The sequence below is a fragment of the Grus americana genome, chromosome 10 (genome assembly GCF_028858705.1).
Source record: "Grus americana isolate bGruAme1 chromosome 10, bGruAme1.mat, whole genome shotgun sequence".
Classification (NCBI taxonomy): domain Eukaryota; kingdom Metazoa; phylum Chordata; class Aves; order Gruiformes; family Gruidae; genus Grus; species Grus americana.
The window spans coordinates 22,541,123-22,558,800 of NC_072861.1; the positions used below are offsets into that span (position 1 = coordinate 22,541,123).

At 40.8% G+C, this 17,678-nt stretch overlaps 2 protein-coding genes and 1 long non-coding RNA gene across 3 annotated transcripts in view; 2 read left to right on the top strand and 1 right to left on the bottom strand.

Moving 5' to 3' along the window:
• The window catches only part of IQCH (IQ motif containing H), a 71,271-nt gene extending 63,599 nt beyond the window's left edge, over nucleotides 1-7,672 (top strand). The window contains exons 18-21 of the mRNA XM_054837291.1: nucleotides 328-453; nucleotides 1,827-1,888; nucleotides 4,530-4,638; nucleotides 5,987-7,672. Of these exons, the coding sequence (XP_054693266.1) occupies nucleotides 328-453; nucleotides 1,827-1,888; nucleotides 4,530-4,638; nucleotides 5,987-6,049 (360 nt within the window). The 3' untranslated portion in view covers nucleotides 6,050-7,672. The remainder of the gene's footprint in view (nucleotides 1-327; nucleotides 454-1,826; nucleotides 1,889-4,529; nucleotides 4,639-5,986) is intronic.
• Nucleotides 375-12,091, bottom strand: LOC129210917 (uncharacterized). Its single transcript, XR_008578662.1, has 3 exons — nucleotides 11,604-12,091; nucleotides 760-928; nucleotides 375-447 (listed from the first exon to the last, which is right to left on the bottom strand). It is a non-coding gene; the product is annotated as an uncharacterized LOC129210917 (long non-coding RNA).
• C10H15orf61 (chromosome 10 C15orf61 homolog) lies at nucleotides 11,142-14,130 on the top strand. The gene is made up of 2 exons (XM_054837296.1): nucleotides 11,142-11,558; nucleotides 13,417-14,130. The coding sequence occupies exons 1-2, from the start codon at nucleotides 11,219-11,221 to the stop codon at nucleotides 13,542-13,544; spliced, it is 468 nt and encodes a 155-aa protein (XP_054693271.1). The 5' UTR covers nucleotides 11,142-11,218; the 3' UTR covers nucleotides 13,545-14,130.
• Nucleotides 14,131-17,678: the final 3,548 nt, after the last annotated feature.

Genomic DNA, 17,678 nt, shown 5'->3' on the forward strand with positions numbered 1-17,678 from the left:
GGATAGATTCAGGGGATCCGCTTAGAACGATTTCACAGGGCTCAGTTACCAGTGAAACTGTGAAAATATCAACATGTGGTTCACAGAGTGATTCTGTAGACCTGATCTATGATACAAGTTTTCATGGACAGTGTGAGGTGAGGATTTAATTTTGCTGCATAGAAATGTCTGTTTTCAGTAGACATTGTTATGAACAGGAATTCCTCCAAACGGAGCCTTACTCCACACTTACTTGAGTTCACTGAGAAAAAGCCATTTAAATAGTAAATTGTTGGGTTCTGATATAAACCGATACAAAAATAAAGAATCCTGTGTTGTTTTCTCTAGCCTTCTCCACGAAGCAACTGGTGTGCAGTAGCAAGCAGTCAACTGAGGCACTCCAGCCTTTCAGGCATCTACTATCATGTTCTCCTCCAGATGTGTAAAGCTCGTGGTGTTGGATTTGACCTCCAGGTAGGAACGGGAAAGATTAGCAAACGTGCTATTCACTCTGCATAATTCTCGTATGTAAATTCTAATATGGTGAAACCACTTAGCACAATGTAAAGTTTAAGTGTTCCATTTAGCATAATATAATGTTTAAGTGTTCTGTTAAAAACACAGCAAGGTGTTGCTCTACAGTTTTGCTGAAGAGGACTTGGTATACATAAGAATTGATTTTATTTTAAATTGTTTGCATGATGCCAATTAATGAACTCTGAATTGCATAAAGGTCTTCAGTAGTTCCTGTAAAAATTAGTCTAATATTGTAACACTTACCTGCCTGGGGTGTCAGCACTGAAGAACTGAGTACTGAGATATGGATCTGATTTGGCTTGAGACTGGAAGCAGCAAAGGACAAAGAGTATTACAACGGGTTTATGTTATACAGTAGGGAGTAAGATGGCATCTCAGAGATGACAGAGAATGTGGGTTTGTTCGCATGGCTCTGTGGGCAAAAAGGATCACAGCTGTAGCCAGGAGCTGTGCTTGGGTTTAGGACCACGTAGCACTGTGTTTTCCCGAGAGCACTTGGCCATCACACACCTCCGTACCCGTAAGAAGATACACCGTCAGAGGCTGAGGGGTCGGGTGGTAGTGGGGAACAGAAAGAGGAATGAAGAAATGAAAGGGCAGTCTTTGCTGGGAAAGAAAGTGCTTAAGGCAGATGAACAGAATGAAATATAAAAGAGTTTAGAAGAGATTAGGCAAGACAAAACAGCAGATTGAGTTTTCTGATCCAAAGGCACAGGGCTTCACTGGGAAATGCAGTTTTATGTGTTTTCTCAGTATAAACCCTCCCCAGGGATGGCCCCTGCTCATGAGAGCTCTCACAGGGACAACTGTCGCTTAGCACATCTAAACATCAAACTGAGTTTTGCTGCTGACCAAAGTGTCGCCAGTATCACAGCAGAAGGTTAATGAAAGTTCATGTCCGTCTGTATCTAACGTGAAGTATAAACTTTAAAACCAGGAAAAGCTAAACATACTTTCACTGTCTTTCAATTTAAGGGTGTGTAAGGCTTTTAGGGGTTAACCTGTCTCTTGATAAAAATAACTGCAAGGAGATAATTTTCAAGATATTTATGACTATCTCTTACTACTTTGGAACAAAAATATTTGCTACTGAATAGGCTCTGCCATATGTATTCTATTGGCATAAAGTTAATGTTTTCTCTACAATAAGTTAGTGCAATAATCTACTTATGCTGAGCAATAATCCATTACGCACAATTCAAAACTAGCCTTGGATATAGTTATATACTTACTGTGCCTGTATAATACATTTACTATAATTATCACTATTTTAGGAATAATTAAATCACTTTTGTCTTTTTATTTAACAGGAAAAACAGGGGACAGTTTTTATATTGTATGAAGATCAGAAGCGATACAGATTGGGAATGATGTAAGTCTACACCATCAGGTCCACAGTCTGATAAACAGCTGGGAACACACTTGATCTGAAAAAAGTGAAAAGTTTTAGGGAAGCTTTAAGCATTTTAGTAACAAAAAAAAGGACAGGAGTCTGCTTAGATCAAAGCCTGACTGCACTGCAGACTGAAGACCTACTGCAATTAGCTTCACAAGAGCTAGATTCACTGTCAATAGCAATCTAGCTGTGAGAGCACACGGATTAGCACAGAGCTTGCTTTTACAGGCAACATTATTAAAACCCTAACTATACATGATGCAAAGATGGTTGAAGTTTAATGCCTCCATATATTGTTCTTCACAAAGTGAACAGCAGTCAGGCAACAGCAGATTTGACGTTTCAAAGAAAGCATAATCTGTGCAAATCTACTGTACGCTGATTGAAAACCTCTCCTCGGAGAGAATTTACGTAAAGTTTACTGCCAAAATAGGAAACAGCAAGTGAGGGGCTGAAACGGTCTGTTCTCAGTCTGTTGGGTATTCCTTTGATGCTGGAGCCATTTCATTAATGACTCGGATAAGAAAACAGCTCCTCGAGCGCTGGATGTGACTGCAAGTATGGAGGGCAGGAACAGAATTCAAAATGATCTCGACAAATTGAAGAAACAACATGAAAAATAGAATTACGTTCAGTTGGAACCAGGTGCAAGACATTACACTTAGCAGTAATGAATATGAGGAACAACTAGCTTTGCAGAAAAGGATCTGTGAGTCACAGTGGCTTACAAACTGATGTCATGATCTTATGGAAAAAGGTAAACAATATAACCTGGAGACATTGGAAGTAATCCTTCCACTTTTCTCAGAGGGAGGCAACGAAAATGGTTAGAGGTCTAGAAAGGCAAGACTAAAGGGGGCAGGGAGAGGAGGCAGAAGTCAGATCTGCTAACAGCCTTCAAACACACAAAAAGCCTCTGCAGGATGGAAAAATCTGATTTCCATGTCTTTGGTAGTAGGACAAGAAGAAATGAACTTAAGTTGCAGCAATAAAGATTCACGTTTAGCATAAGAGAAATTTCTGATAGGAAGGGAAGAACTGATGAGATTGTTCGGTGTGGCTGTCACTGACAGTGTTTAGTAACAGATTAGACAAACCTCTGTCAGGATGATGTAAGTTGCATTGATCCTGCCCTAGCACAGGGAATGGACTAAATGAATCCTAAAGATTGTTTCTGGGGCCGTGATTCTTTCAGCCGATACTGAGCTTCTTGTGGATGAGACTACTGGTAGTACAGAAGTGAGTCGGATTTGGTTAAAGCTTAGCTATTCCACTACTATACTGCGCTCACCTGCAGTCACAATGTATGCAGCTTATATGATTGAGCTGTAAGATAAATTTGAAAGAAAATCACTAAACAAGAGCTTGCAAAATATCTACAGGAGCCATTTGGAAGTGATTCAGGCATCTGAAAGCGTTCCCTAAGCTGCTAAGCTCTCCTAAGAGCATCTCCTAAGAGATGCTGAAAAGTGAGCTCTTTCCTTCCCCAACCCCGGCTCTGAAGTCCTCCTCCCTCCTGACCATCCTTTGCATTGTCTCCAGTACTTTTACACCTCTCAAGGACCTGATTCAGCTCAATAACTCAGCAGAAAGCCTTCTTTTATTGGACTGGTTTTCTGCGAGGCTAAGACAGACTCAGTCCATAGAGGGGTATATAGCGAGCATGAGAGTTGTGCGATGGGGAGGAACATGAGAGAAGGACCTGTCCTTTGCAGAGTCAGTGAGCTGTTGGATCAACTTGTCCCTGCTGGTGTGACTGCACTGTCAGCCACGTACCTCGGGAAATGGAGTCCTTGTGTGAGAGATACTGCATCCTACCTACGGTCTTGCTAACTCCTCTGGAACAATATACCAGTAGTTGCTCCCCCGGTAAGAAATGTAACATCACCTCTTGGATCACCAGCTTGAATCGGCAGTTACTGATGTATTACCAGAATACTGTCGAAGATATTTGCCATCCATTCTGATCCCAGATTTGTCTTCCATCAGATTTTCAATGCAATTTCATTATCTTAATTTGGAAATATTTTCAAGGATCTAACAGTCTGAGCTTATAAAATCACTGAAATACCTGAAACATCTATGGGAATCGTCATCCATTTTACTGCACTGAAGAGCTACTGTCAGTTCCAGTCAGTAAATGAGGTACATTCCTCCTCAGCATAGTATCCTGTTCCATAAGATCGTATGTATTGAGTCTGTATGTACTACGTATGCTACAACAATCTAAGAAATGCTGATGCTACTGAAAATTCTCTTTCAGGTGTCTTTCACAAATTGTAGGCAGAAGCAACAGTTCTGCTGAACTGATCTAGGTGTTTAAAGTGTTCTCCTGTCTCAGTCCTAACTCAATGGTAGCCTCTTACTTGGAGTAGCTGAAACCTCACTGTTTACTTCTGCTAAGTTGATTAATAAAAATTATTTATTACACAAATCCTTTCTGTTGACAAGTTAAAATGGAGCCTCATCTTTCATATCTCCCTGAAGATTGCCACCTTGTGAGATTGAAAATACTCATTAAATTCCATCACCAGACAGGCACAAATGAGAGGGCGATTGTTTTTAAGCATGTGAAGGGAATCATTGGTAAACTCATTTGTTTGGATATCATTAACAGAACAATCGGAGAGGATCTCCAGGGGGTCCTCATGACCTTTGCTCGCAATCTCTTCATCATCCATCAAGAAATATCAGCACCTAATATGCAAGGCGAGACCAATTTTAAGGTGAGGTGTTAATTAACTAACGATCCTGGTTAATTTCTGTACAAGGGCTGAAAATACCTCATGCTGTATCATAAACAAGTGCTAAACCATTCCTTTTTTATTGTTAGCGGTATGTATTTTACAGTGTCTAGGTCAATATAGTAAGTCTCCCAATGAACCTGTTAGTTAAATTTAAGTTTGAAACTTTTTCTTTGAAAAGAGACATACTTTAGCGTGGAGTTATTTCTAACGTAATGCTCCCGATTGTCCGTTGTAAAGAAGCAAAGGAGCTATCAGCACTGCCTCAGACAGTTCTGCCACAATTGTCCCTGTTATTTTAGAGGGAGATCATCAAGGTAGGTATCTAAAATTAGAAACAAACTTCTCAGTTTATAATAGCTCCTTAGATTATTAACACTGATTTCTTTTAAGGAGGCAGCCACTGAGTTCCATTAGTTCACATCTTTCACCCCGCCATCAATTTCAGGAATCAATTTTGCTCCCGATTTTCTCTGCTCTGAGAACCCGCCCGCAGCGCCCATCCCTGCGTGCCAGAGGATGCTCTGGGGTGCTGCGGGGGGAGGCAGATGGAGCGCGGGGGCTTGTCACACTGGGAACGTTCCCCCAGGAGCGCCCACCTTGACTCGGAAGCTCCTTCGTGATGACCTTGCTGGCAAAAAAAGACAGTAAAGCAATAATGAATCCAACCCCGTGCCCTGAAACCAGCACTCATTACAATGCTGCCTTTTGATTCCAGAGAATAGCTGAACTTTCCAGAGGGAGTTCTTTTGCTAAACTGTATCACCTTTAACTTTACAAAAAGTTTCTAAGATCCTGTTTGTATGCGTTTTGTAGAAAGGTGGAGCACTGTGTTACAGATTTGTATCTTAAATCACATAATTTATATCAGATTCTTTCCAGTGTTAACTCTATTTTCCTCTGACAAGCAGAGTGTGAAATGACAGTTTTAAAGAAGATATAATTAAATTTCAACGTTACAGAATAAACAAACCAACCCCCCTTTTTTTTCGATATAAGGGAGTGAAAAGCAACCATTGAAGAAAAATGTAGAAGGGAACTGTTCTTCATAGTGAGTTAACAATGATTTACATATGTGAAATAAAACACCTGTTAGTTAATTAGAAGTACAAATTGCAACGAACTGTATTTTTTATTTACCTGAGATTTGTACATATTTACTAATAATTCCCCCAACTGTCCCCAAAGTAATAGTAAATGTAATTGGTGCATCCTGTCCTGTGTGACACTGGTTACCTTTTCAAGGCAAGTACTACCAGCTGTGCCTTTTGGCTGTTGGATTTCATTATAATGCCCATTAAATAACTTGTATTCCTTGAATCTGTTACAGATGGCAATTCAAGATATTGAAGCAATTCTAGGAATTACAGCAGAAAACAAACTGAAATTGTAAGAAGAGCAACCTTCGAAAGCAGATGCTCTGAAAGAATAGTTAACGGAAAACGTTTAAGTGCCTTATTCTTTATGCTTCTGGAAATGCTTTCTCATCTGTAAGAACAGGTTTGGTTTTCCTTCTGCATTGGCATGTGAAGTAATATTAACTGAGACAGTACATTTCCATGATTTCTGAGTGCAGTGTTTAGAAGAATATCCCTTCTTTCACAAAAATAAACTGTTGAAAAGCAGAGGATCATAATAAATGCTCCTGATGTTGATACTGTCAGTCCTAAAGTACACTATTTGTTTTTAAAATCTTATTAATAGAGTCATTGCCTCTAAGGCAGAGGAAACAATCTACTCTGACTTGCAGAGCACAGAACTTAGCATTTTACCAAGTGATTCCTCCATCAAGCCTACAACTTAGAACCATCCTTAACATATCTTCATAAAGATAGGTTCATAAACATAAACAATCCACTGCATCCCTAGCAAATTCTCCCATGGGTTCATTATCCTTCCTGCTAACACCAGTGCCTTAAGCATAGTCTGCATTTGTTTGCCTTCAACTTCCAGGAATGGGATCTCGTTATGTCTTTTGTCTGAGAAAGCAAAGAATTGTTTATTCTAAAATGACACCTCTCTGTGGGATGAACCCTTCTGTTCCTTGCGTCAAAACTCCCGAGTCAGGTTTGGTTTGTTAACATCCCTGCAGAAGTGGTGTAGCCCAACCTCGTAAGGTATTCCAGTAATTCTCTTAGTGATGTTATACAATGAAAATGCCACTTCTGGTTTATATGCCCCTGCATATACATAGAGGGATCTCGCTGCTTTTGTCACTAGATCAGACTAGATCATACTCTACTTAAGAGTCCTGACCCTAAATTCCCTTTCAAACCTATTGTCTTCTAAATACAGGCTTCCAACATCAAAGTAGGTCCAGTGTTCCGCCTATAAATAAATACACTTAAATGCATTACATCAGTAAGGCCAGCAACCCAGATTCCTCTTCAGAACTGATTGTCCATATTGTTATCCTTCCGCTCTTTCGTTGTCTACAGATTTTTGCAGCAATTGTTTTATGTTCACTTTGAAATTATCAGAAGTAATATTAATAGCTCTAGTTCAACAATAGATTCTGAGTATCATTAGAATTATAGTTGTACTATGATTCCCAGTATACCACAGCTTTTGTGGCTCTATCAGATAGATTCTGTATTTCAGATACTCCTGACTTTTTTTGTCACAATTGCTGTGCACTGTTATGTTAAAGGACAACAGTTATATTTGTAAAATTATTTTATCCATCAAATCTCTAATATCCCAACAGACACCACATTCTAAATTTTACTATGGAAGAGTGCATCTTCTCCACTGGATGGATACTATTGTCCCAAGCATGGCAAGTATCTTTGAGATTACTTCCCAAAAAGCTCAGGCAAAACCAGTTTTTAAGACAAATAATGAATGTGACCAAGCAGTTGCAGCAGATCAGTGCCCAGTTTTTCCGATGCCCGAGTCTTTGATCTATTAGCTTCGTACGTTATCTTTTGTGTTAAGCTTTTTCTCTTCTACTTTGGTCACGGAAGTAATTAATTGCTGATGAGAATGTTTGCATAAATGCTGATCTCTGTTTCAAATAAAAACCTAAAAGAATATTTTTCTTTAATTCTTGTTTGGTTTTGTTCCTTTCTTACATGTAATCTCAATATGGTCTTAGTTTTGGATATATGAGAGCCCACACAGATTTTTCTAAGGTGAAATTTATGCAGTGAATGAACTTCCTGAAAGTCTTTATTCTTTATGGTTAGAAATGGAAGTAACAGAGATATTGGCTGTGGCAGGTACAACAATGATCTCTCATTTGCCAAGAAATAATATGCCAAAAAGCATAGTATAATTGCTTATTAGTTCTTCCAACAGGATGAGATATATTTGTTCTCTGTTCTACTTCAAGGGGCTGCAGCACAGTATGTTGTTCTGACTTCTTCCTCGCAGCATTTATAATTCACTCCCTCCTATTTTACTGCCAAGAAGCTCTTTGTAGATTTCTCACCTAGCTTCATGCCCAAGCCATAAAATGTCCATTTGGTCAGTGGAAGCAATATCCTGGGGGAACAGGAGGTGTAGGAGAGTCAGCTAGTTTCTTAAGGGTTAAGGAAAATTAAGCCTTGATCCAAGCCAGAACAACATAAGGTCTGAGAGGCTCATTAGTTCACTGGCACTTAATAGACTGCAGTGTCCTAGGAGTAAATGAAACCTGCACTTCCTTATGTCTTTGTTCTATTCCGACAAAAGAAAACTGTACCTGTTTTTGCAGGGAACAAGTGATCTGAAAGTTCCCATGGTGAGAGAGATTTCTCAGTATGTGCAAAGTGTGAAATGTATTTTGACGAAAAAAGTTTTTAATTACTATTAACACTTCTGAGTGTTGAGCTGATGGAAGGATTGAAACTGCTTTACAGTCTCTCACATTCAACTCCCATGCTGCTGGTGCCAAAAATGTATTTTTTTAGCAATACAGCAGATAGAAAATGAAATTATAATCTTTAAAAGAAAAAAAAAGAAGTCAGAAATATAGTCATGATTCTCGTGTTCACACAACTGGATTATTTATTCCTGCTCATTAAGGAATAATGGAGTTCTTGAACTGTAGCTTGAATTTCAGAACATGATCTAGACTGGGAAGAAAACAGAGCAAGTGGGAACCGAAAGATAAAAGGTGGCCCAGGTGTGGCTGCTCATCAGAAACTGCCAAAGAATTCTGCAGCTAAGGACAGCAAAAGCCCAAGCTGGTTCCCCAGCTGCAACATGTGGAGGAATGCTTTTGGAAGGAGATGAGGAACAGTGGGGTTTGGCATCAACTGCAGAAGATGCAGACAATTAAAATAAAGGTTTCGCGCTCGTGATGGGCCAGAGCTGCCAATGAAGATGTGTGTTTAGTCAACAGCACTTCAAGAATCTTGTTTTTGCAAGAATTGACATACTGTCTGTAGCACATGTGCTACCCATTTCGGGTCATTCTCCTGAGAGAATGTTACCTGGAGTTGATACTGGAAACTGGGTTTCCCTTTTTAGATATTTGGGTTTAAAGCCCTGAAAAAAGGGGGCATTCAGCCCAAGTTTCCACATTTAGAATGACAACTCTTGAGCACAGAGCAAGAAAACAGTTCATCAGCACAACCACTTCCAGATGTCTTCCAAAATAAAGTATTCACCCTACCCATTTCCTGAAAGATGTCCCATACCTCAATCAAACAGATAATTTGAGAATTTACCACCTTCCATCTAGGTAACGAATCCCTGGAGTTTTATGACTAATTCAGTCCTCAACATTTCACAGTGATTACCTAACATCACTTCCCATTAACAAATCACCTATCCCAGATCTGAGGTACTCTCTCTTATGGTATACGGGTCCTCTGTATTTCACTTTAGACTACAGATTTTGTTACAGCAATCGGGCACTAAAGATTAGGTACTACAATCATTGACAAGTTTCATGAACGTAGTTTAATACATCATCTCGACTGAAGAAAGGTTAGACTGGGTTTTAGCTTCATCACAAAGATGTGCATCTCAGGAGACTGTTTTGACATAAAAATGACCAGACTATACCAGAATCCAATGAATGCAGAGACCTGAGTAGCGCAACCAAATATTATTAACTGAAGACATTTGGAAGAATGCTTCATCATACTTCCAGCCTCATCTTTAGGACATTTGGTCACGATTCTTGCATACTTTTGTAGTATGCAATGTTTTGCTATGCATTTGTACATACAGATGCTACTTCATTCTGTCTGTAGTATGTTGTGCAAGTAGAGGTGCATCTATGTTCTCTTAACCAGCGCGAGGTTACGCTGCCAGAGGCTGAAGAATTTTTCCATCCTTCTTGTACTTTTAACAACAAGAGCAATGCAAAGTTAACTGCAAAATATCTTGAAATAAATACTTCTAAAAATCAAAGTAATTGTCACGTGCACTTTAGAGGAGGTAATTTTGGCCATGAAATATAACAGCAGAGTATCATTGTGAAGTGTAATAAATTGGTTCGGCCCCTCACCATAGTGAGCCACAGTATCAGATTCCAACTTCTCTCTCCTCATTGTTGCTACTAATAAAGATATTGAAGCTAACTATATGCTCTATTAATTATAGGAAGGTGAACTTGAGTCACATTTGTTACTGATGATGATTAATAATTACTGGTTCTACACGCATGTAGTACATTACAGTAAATAAACGGGGTACATTGTTGGGTAGCAACTGATTAATTAGCACATTCATACTGCGTAGCTCAATGGTTTAAGATTGCTGAGTTTTGAGATATTGTTTGCAATTATTAAAAGGAAAAATTTGTTCCCGTTTCTCAGTTTACTCTTCTGTACAACCTTTTTTTTTTTTCCTCAAATAGAATGTTTGACGGTTCAAAATCTTAGCTTTTATTTAGAAAAATCCTGTAATGGAATATTGGTTATGATTTTAAAATGTTTCTCTTCAAAGGGGTGTAACACTTTCAAAGAACTATTTTTAACCTGAAATTTGGTCAAATTTCACCAAGTAAAATCAATGCAGCTTAACAGAGTTTTTCCTGAGCGCCCGTTAACCTGGTTGCTGCTGCAGCTGAGACGCGCCAGGCACACAGCGGGTGCTCCCCTCAGCACGCTGAAACAAACCCGTTCCTAAAGACAGAACTGCCCGATTCTTTGTGCCGCTCTCACTCGGAGCAACCAGCGCCAACGTGCGCCCCTCCGCAGGGACGACGGGCCCCTCTCTGGGTCTGCGGCGAGCGGGATTCCTCACTCCCCTCGCTTCGCGGGGCTGCCCCGGCCGCCTCACCCGGCCCCCGCCTCACCTCAGCGCGGAGGGCTCCGGCGCCGGCTCTCCCGCGTCTCCCCCAGCCCAGACCCTCCTCTCCCCTCAGGGAGCCGCACACCCCAGACTGCCCCGTTCTCCCTCGCACCCACTGACAAGGCCCGGCCCGGCTCCGCTCCGGGGCTCTGTCCCACGGCCGCCGCCGAGGTGACACCGCCAGGGTGACACCGCCGCCACCTCCCCTTCCCGCCCTTCGGCGGGCCGCTGCGCGCAGCCGGCGCAGGCGCGGAGGTGGCGCAGGCGCGCAGGCCGGAGCCGTTGGTGCGGGGTGGGTGCGGGAAGCGGGGCGGGGGGGTTGCCCCGCGGGATGCGGGCGCTGCGGCGGCTGCATGAGGCGGCGGTGGGGCTGCTGCTGTGGCGGGGAACGGCGGCGGCAGCAGCGCCCCGTCCCGCCGCTTCGGAGGTGCTGAGCCAGCACCTGCGGCAACGCGGCCTGCCCCACTGGACCTCGTACTGCGTCAAGTACAGCGCCGTGCGCAACGACCAGTTCGGCCTCTCCCACTTCAACTGGCGGGTGAACGGTGCCAACTACCACATCCTGCGCACCGGCTGCTTCCCCTTCATCAAGTACCACTGCTCCCGCGCCGCCCCGCAGGACCTGGCGCTACAGAATGCCGCCTTCACCGCCCTCAAGGTCCTCAACGCCGGTGAGTTATGTCCCGGGCCGGCTCCGCGGCCTCCCCTCGGCTTACCTCGCCGGCTGTGAGGCGGGCGGAGCGGCGCTCCCCCTTGGCTCTCGCCGTCCTGCGGCCGGAGTGAGGCGCTTGAGGCGGGCGGGCTGCGCCCCTCGCAGGAGGAACGGCCGCGGGAAGGGGAACGCGGGGTGGTGGGGTGAGGCAAAACCGGCGTTCGCCGTGTGCCTGGAGTCGGGACGGGGGCTGTGACCGCGGACTTGCCGGGCGCCTCAGGCAGCTCCTCTCCCCTCCCCCTGAGGTGAGTGAATCTCCTGGAGACTCCCCGTCCTCCGTCCCCCCCCCTCCCCGCCCCGGGTCGGACCAGGCCGAATTAAAAAAAGCCTGTGCTTTCAGCAGCTGTGAGAAAGCAGAGCTGTAAATCGATAACGCTTTGGGGTTTTACCGAGTTCGTGTGTCTCTGTCCAGTTGTGAGAGAGAAAAATTAAACCGCCTTAAAGCAAACGCGAGAGCAGTTGTTATTTAAATGGCTAACATCAGTCGGTATGGATCATTTTCCATCTAAAAATCCATGTTCTGTTACTGTGGATGAAGTTCTATCGTCTGAGCAGATACAGGAGCGCTAGAGGAAGCAAAACAGTTTGTTTCTTGGAAAGTGCCTGGGCTCATTTTTTGCATTTTGCATGTCTGGCGTAGGGGAGGACTTGGACCGTGCTCGATCCTAAAGCACTGCTGCAATAGAAATGCTTATCAATAAAAATGTTCTGTCAGTATCTTATTAATATAAAAATGGATATAGACAAGTTTTGAAAGACATTATTATCCAAAACTTAGTATATGGAGACAACACTTATTTAAATGGTGACAGTCGCATAACTAATTTCGTCAGTTTCTTGTTTTCATATTTCACTTAAAAAAATAAAGCTCATTTGCTTCGCAAGTCTTCAGTGATGTTTTACAAACATGTCTTAGTCTTCATTTTTTGATCTTTCCAACTGGCATAGTGAGAAAATAGAAAAACAGAGATTGATTTCTTAATAATAACTTTAAATCTGATTTTATTTTTCCCTCCACACAGTCAGACCTTTTATCTGCTCCATGTTTCTTGCAGCTACCTTGCACATTTCATCTTCAAATGATTGGCAAGCATGATTAAAAAGTCAACTCATCTCCCTCTTCTGAGAATCTAGCTTAAGCGCTTGGGTAACTTCAAGCATGTTAAATTCCATGGTTTTATACCTTACTGAATTCAGGGCCTAACTCCATCTCCATTTTTTCCCCGTATATTAAGTAAAATATTGTTGTCTGTAATAGATGGGTAACTCAGCAGTGCTAAGAACGATGGCACATTTTATATATACACCTTTCTACTGATTCCAGTTTTGTTGGAGTTGGTAGTCTTGACTACTGATCTAATTTTCCCAAGAACAGCTTATGGTGATCGATGAAGTCACTGCCTGTTTTCCTTCCTATCTCTACTCTGATACATAGACAGACGCTGAACTGATAACTAAGTGGATGTCCAGGGAGTTTGTGTTTTAGCGTTTGGGTATATATTTTTTTTTAAATTGATAGAAATCGGGTTGTATACGTGACCACATTTCACTTCTTTCGTACTGCTGTCCTCACATTTTCTATTAATTCCTGCGTATTGCTGCTTTTCTTAAACTGCTTTCTGATTCTTGTGTGCTTGATATGTAGTGATAGCCGCTTGTAAGTGTTTCAGCAAAGGCAAAATGTTAATAAGGCAGCTTTGACAGGAGTGCTTTTCCTCTAATTTCATTTTGGAATCGTTATTCTTTACCATTAATAGGTGGTTTTAATTTTCCTGGCTTGATATCTTTGTATGTAACGTGTTTTTGTCTTTTCTTAGGCATCCCAACTTTACTATATGGAATTGGCTCCTGGTTCTTTGTCAGTGTCACAGAGACTGTTCATACGAGTCATGGCCCAGTTACTATTTATTTTCTAAATAAAGAAGATGAAGGCGCAATGTACTGAAATCACGCCCTCAAGTACCTGTCACTTGGTGGGTTTCTGAGTTACATCTACAAATATCTGCTTCCTTTGACTAAAAAGAACTGAAGGCAACTTTGTTTTTTACAGTGCATTCTTTTACTTAACGTGCTGTCTTCAGGAAGCTTCATGGACTTTTTGGTCATAAGAGATTTATTTTTGCAGAGGTCAGTAAAGTTGAAAAAGTAGAAGCCTTGGGAGAAGAATTAGTATTTCTAAGGTTATTAAAATTTACAGAAGTCAGTGACTCGTACTGCTGAACAAACTTGCGATAATTGAGATACATCTACCAGCTTAGAGAACTGAATTGTAGCATGCGGGCAAGGAAACTGTGAATACGCTAGATGTTTTCAGAATGTCTCTGAAAAGATTAAGCTGCTTAGGTTTAGGCTCTGACTAGATGTTTCATAATGCATTAATTGTCATAGTTGCACGCATGTTTGAATGAATCCATGGCACTGACTAATCACAATTGCCTGGAGGACTCTGGAAAAAAATACAACCCCAAGAAGTTAAAAATGACTGTATCACATTTCTTCGAATTACATTTAAATAAAATATCTAAAATATGTTTTATGCTTGTATTTTTTGCAATTCTTGAACTCCAGATATCTGCATTATTTTTTTTTTTTTCCTTTTGGTTGCTTTGTTAAGGAACAAAACCTAAGTAATCTAGAAGATTTAGTCCCCTGCACTAATTTACAAATTGCTGGTATTTTTAATTAGCACAGGAGAATGAGAAGAATACTACCCTCTTTTTTTTTTTTTTTTTTTTGATGCAAAAGACCTGATTTCTCAAGCTGTAACTGAGCACAGCAGTAACAGGCACATATGGTGATGGAGTGACTTAAATTCAGTTGGAAACCTGGGCAAGGAAAAAGCTTTTTAGGGAATTATTTGGATAGTGGAAATGTGGAATTATTGGATAGGAAGCTCAAACAACAAAAACACCTGTACAGGATATATTACTGGTGCTTAGTTTTGGTGCCAGCAAATGATGCTGTCTATTCCAAATCCCACGTCTGGTGATGTATGTTGGTTATTCCAGTTTTCATAAGTAGGAAGATAAATGTAAAACGGGTAGGTACTGTTTTTGGAGGGTAATCACTATTCCTAAATAAATGATTATCAAGCTATGACTACAGTATAATTTTATTTAAATACTTTTTTTACTTAATTCCAGATAATGGAACTGTTTCCCACTTAATGAAGCAATACATGTGGTTTTTCTAAAAGCAACACTAAATAACACTTTAATCAGAGAAGCGCTTGCACTGTTCTATTTAATTTTGGAGAATATTCTTGACACAAGTTAAATGGGTCTCAAAGATGAAGAGACGGTGTTATAAGAAGCCTCATTAATAATAAAAATGACTGTTAGCATTTTTCTAGAACTGATTTTTACTGCATTGGATAAAGTTGAATGACTGCAGCTCATAAGTTTAAAGTCAAATACTGCTCATTCATTGCCACGGATCTTGTCAATACCTTGCTGTAAAGGTTTAGTCTCAACACAAGGTTGATAAAATGGTTTTTAATTACCAGACTATAAATACAGCTCTTCATTGGAGTTGCACCTCCACTCACTGCCGCTTGTTTGATTTCTGATAATGTGTACTGCTGACTTTGCTTACCTGTTTTTCAATAAATGCAGGCAACATGACTCCTTGTCCATACAGTGATGGGCAAGTCTCCTTAGAGAACATCTTTGACAAACTACCCTATTGATTACTGCAATTCTGTGCTGCTCGCAGCATTAAATAGAGACTTGATTTCTTGTTCAATGATCTCACTGTGTAACAATTAAGCAAATGTAATATTTTCTTGTATTACATGAAAATCAATAGACCTCTTGCTCTTATGAAGTTGATCATGCTAAAGGATGAACTAGAAGATGTCTGAAGGCAGAGTGCAAATATGGTATCATTCATTCATTTCATTAAGGCTTGTGTGTGACCTGCTCTGGTACTGAAGAGGAAGAATATGCTATTTATAAGGGATAACACTTGAGTTACTAAATCATGACAAAAATAACTTTCAAGTGGGAATATAAACGTACTTGCTTGTCTTCAGCCAAAGGTAAAATACTTCATCTGGCTTTTGTTCTCTTTTTGTTATAAATACTTACTTAGTATCTTTTTTTTATCATTTACCATAAGTTTTGGCCTGAACGCAAGCTGGAAATGCTGAGGGCCAAGAAGACTCATACCATCTTGTCTAAAGCATGTCTGTAAGGCTCTGGGGAACATGGGAATGGCAAGCAAGGACGAGCATGCAGTGTGTGCTGCCTTACTTTTCTAATCCCCATCACCTTAAACTCTTGCCTCGTAGTACTCTGCTCCTAAAGGGACAATCCAGCACGAGGACAGCAGGGTCTTCTGTTGCAGAGAAGTCTGAATGCTTGAACTAAAGAGTGCCCCTGAAGTGGGCTTTAAAGATGAGCTGCTAGCCATTGGATTGTTCAAAGATGCGTTATTGGCGTGTGTAGCACCTAACTGCTTGCCTGTAAGGTCCTTTCGGGTTATCTCATAACCCATTTGCTTCAAAAGACGAACTTGTAGGGAACCAAACTTTGATAATTCTTCTGGTCCAGAATAATTTATTTGCAATTGTTTTAATTCACAGCTTCCTTTTGGTATGTATTATACTATGAGTATGTTGTGTGTGCAACATACAGTAATGTTGACATATTTTTTTATAGATGATTGAGCTACAAAATGCCCCTTCTAACTTCTTATGGATTTGATCTGCGCCGTTTCCATTTGAAATAAAGAGTAGTTTATCTTGTAAGCCTGGCCTTCGTTATCTCTTTACTGTATTCAGGAATGATGTTTAAATGAGAGAGAGATGACATAAAAAGGCAGAGAGCTTTGTTTCACCTCACTTAACAACTACTTCAGATAAATGAAACCTTAGTCTAAACCCAGAGGATCAGGTAGCTACTTCTTGTAGCAGTCTTTTTAAACAGTAATGACTACTGGGGGCATCTTAACCTAAACGAGCGCTTAGCATTACATCTTACCTAGGTCAATGGTCTCAGGTATCCGAGTTAAACTGTGTTACTGTAAATTAATGGAAAATGTAACTGCGCTTTGCTGAAAGATCAATGTCCAATAAAGGCTTCACAATCAAATCTTGTTGCAATGATTGAGGTCCTTAATTGCCTTTCAAAGATAAGGTGGTAATCAACATAGGTTTAACTGATCTTTTTTACCAGTTCAATTACATGCTAATGACTACAGCCAAGTCAGGATCTTTAACTACTTATACTTATTAAATCTTATGTTTGTTGTGAAAAATTACTTAAGCCACACAATCGATAAAACCCAGGTCTTAATTACTATATTTCACTTTTATACCTTTTTGTATGTTTGACAAATGTTTCACTGGAGACTGTGTAGCACTAATGGTAGTACCCCAAGAAATACCATTTTCTGTTACTGTCTACTCCAAATCGTGGTAACACATGGGTGTTTTTATGTTTGTTTTAATGGAGTTTTGTGACTGGTAATGCAAACATGTTCCAGGCAGCTCATTGTACTTAAATACCATATTTACATGTAATAGTTACTTGCTAACCTTCAGGTGGACACAGTTTCAACTTGAGGTTCTCATTTTTTTTCCCACTGTAAATTAATACTAGATTTAGCTAGTAGTAAGGACTGATATTCCCAATTGTTTATGATCAGTACCCTCACACTGTCTCAAAAATAAGTTGCTGTGTCCCCTTGTTGATCCCTGTCTTTTCCCTGGAGCAATATCCAGTGTTTTTCTCTGGTCTTCAGAGAAACCTGGGGCCAACTGACCTTTTGTTGACTTAAGCAGAAGTTAGATTCATCCTCAACTTGCTTTGTGTGGTTGACCTGCTGTAATTCTGAGTGTGATGCAGCACTAGGTAGAATCTTTCAGGTTTTTTTCCTTTGATCTTTGTTTTTACGTATTTGTGCTTACTCTGTGTGCTAAAGTTGGCAGGCATGAACAGATCTCAGTTTCTCAAGACTCCTGTGAAGTGGAGCAGCAGTATCCCAAATTTAACCACAGAGCTATCTGACAAAGTGACGTACCTGTGTGTGTTTGCAAGTCTGAACTACCTGGTGTGCTTGCTTAGGCTTGCCAGGC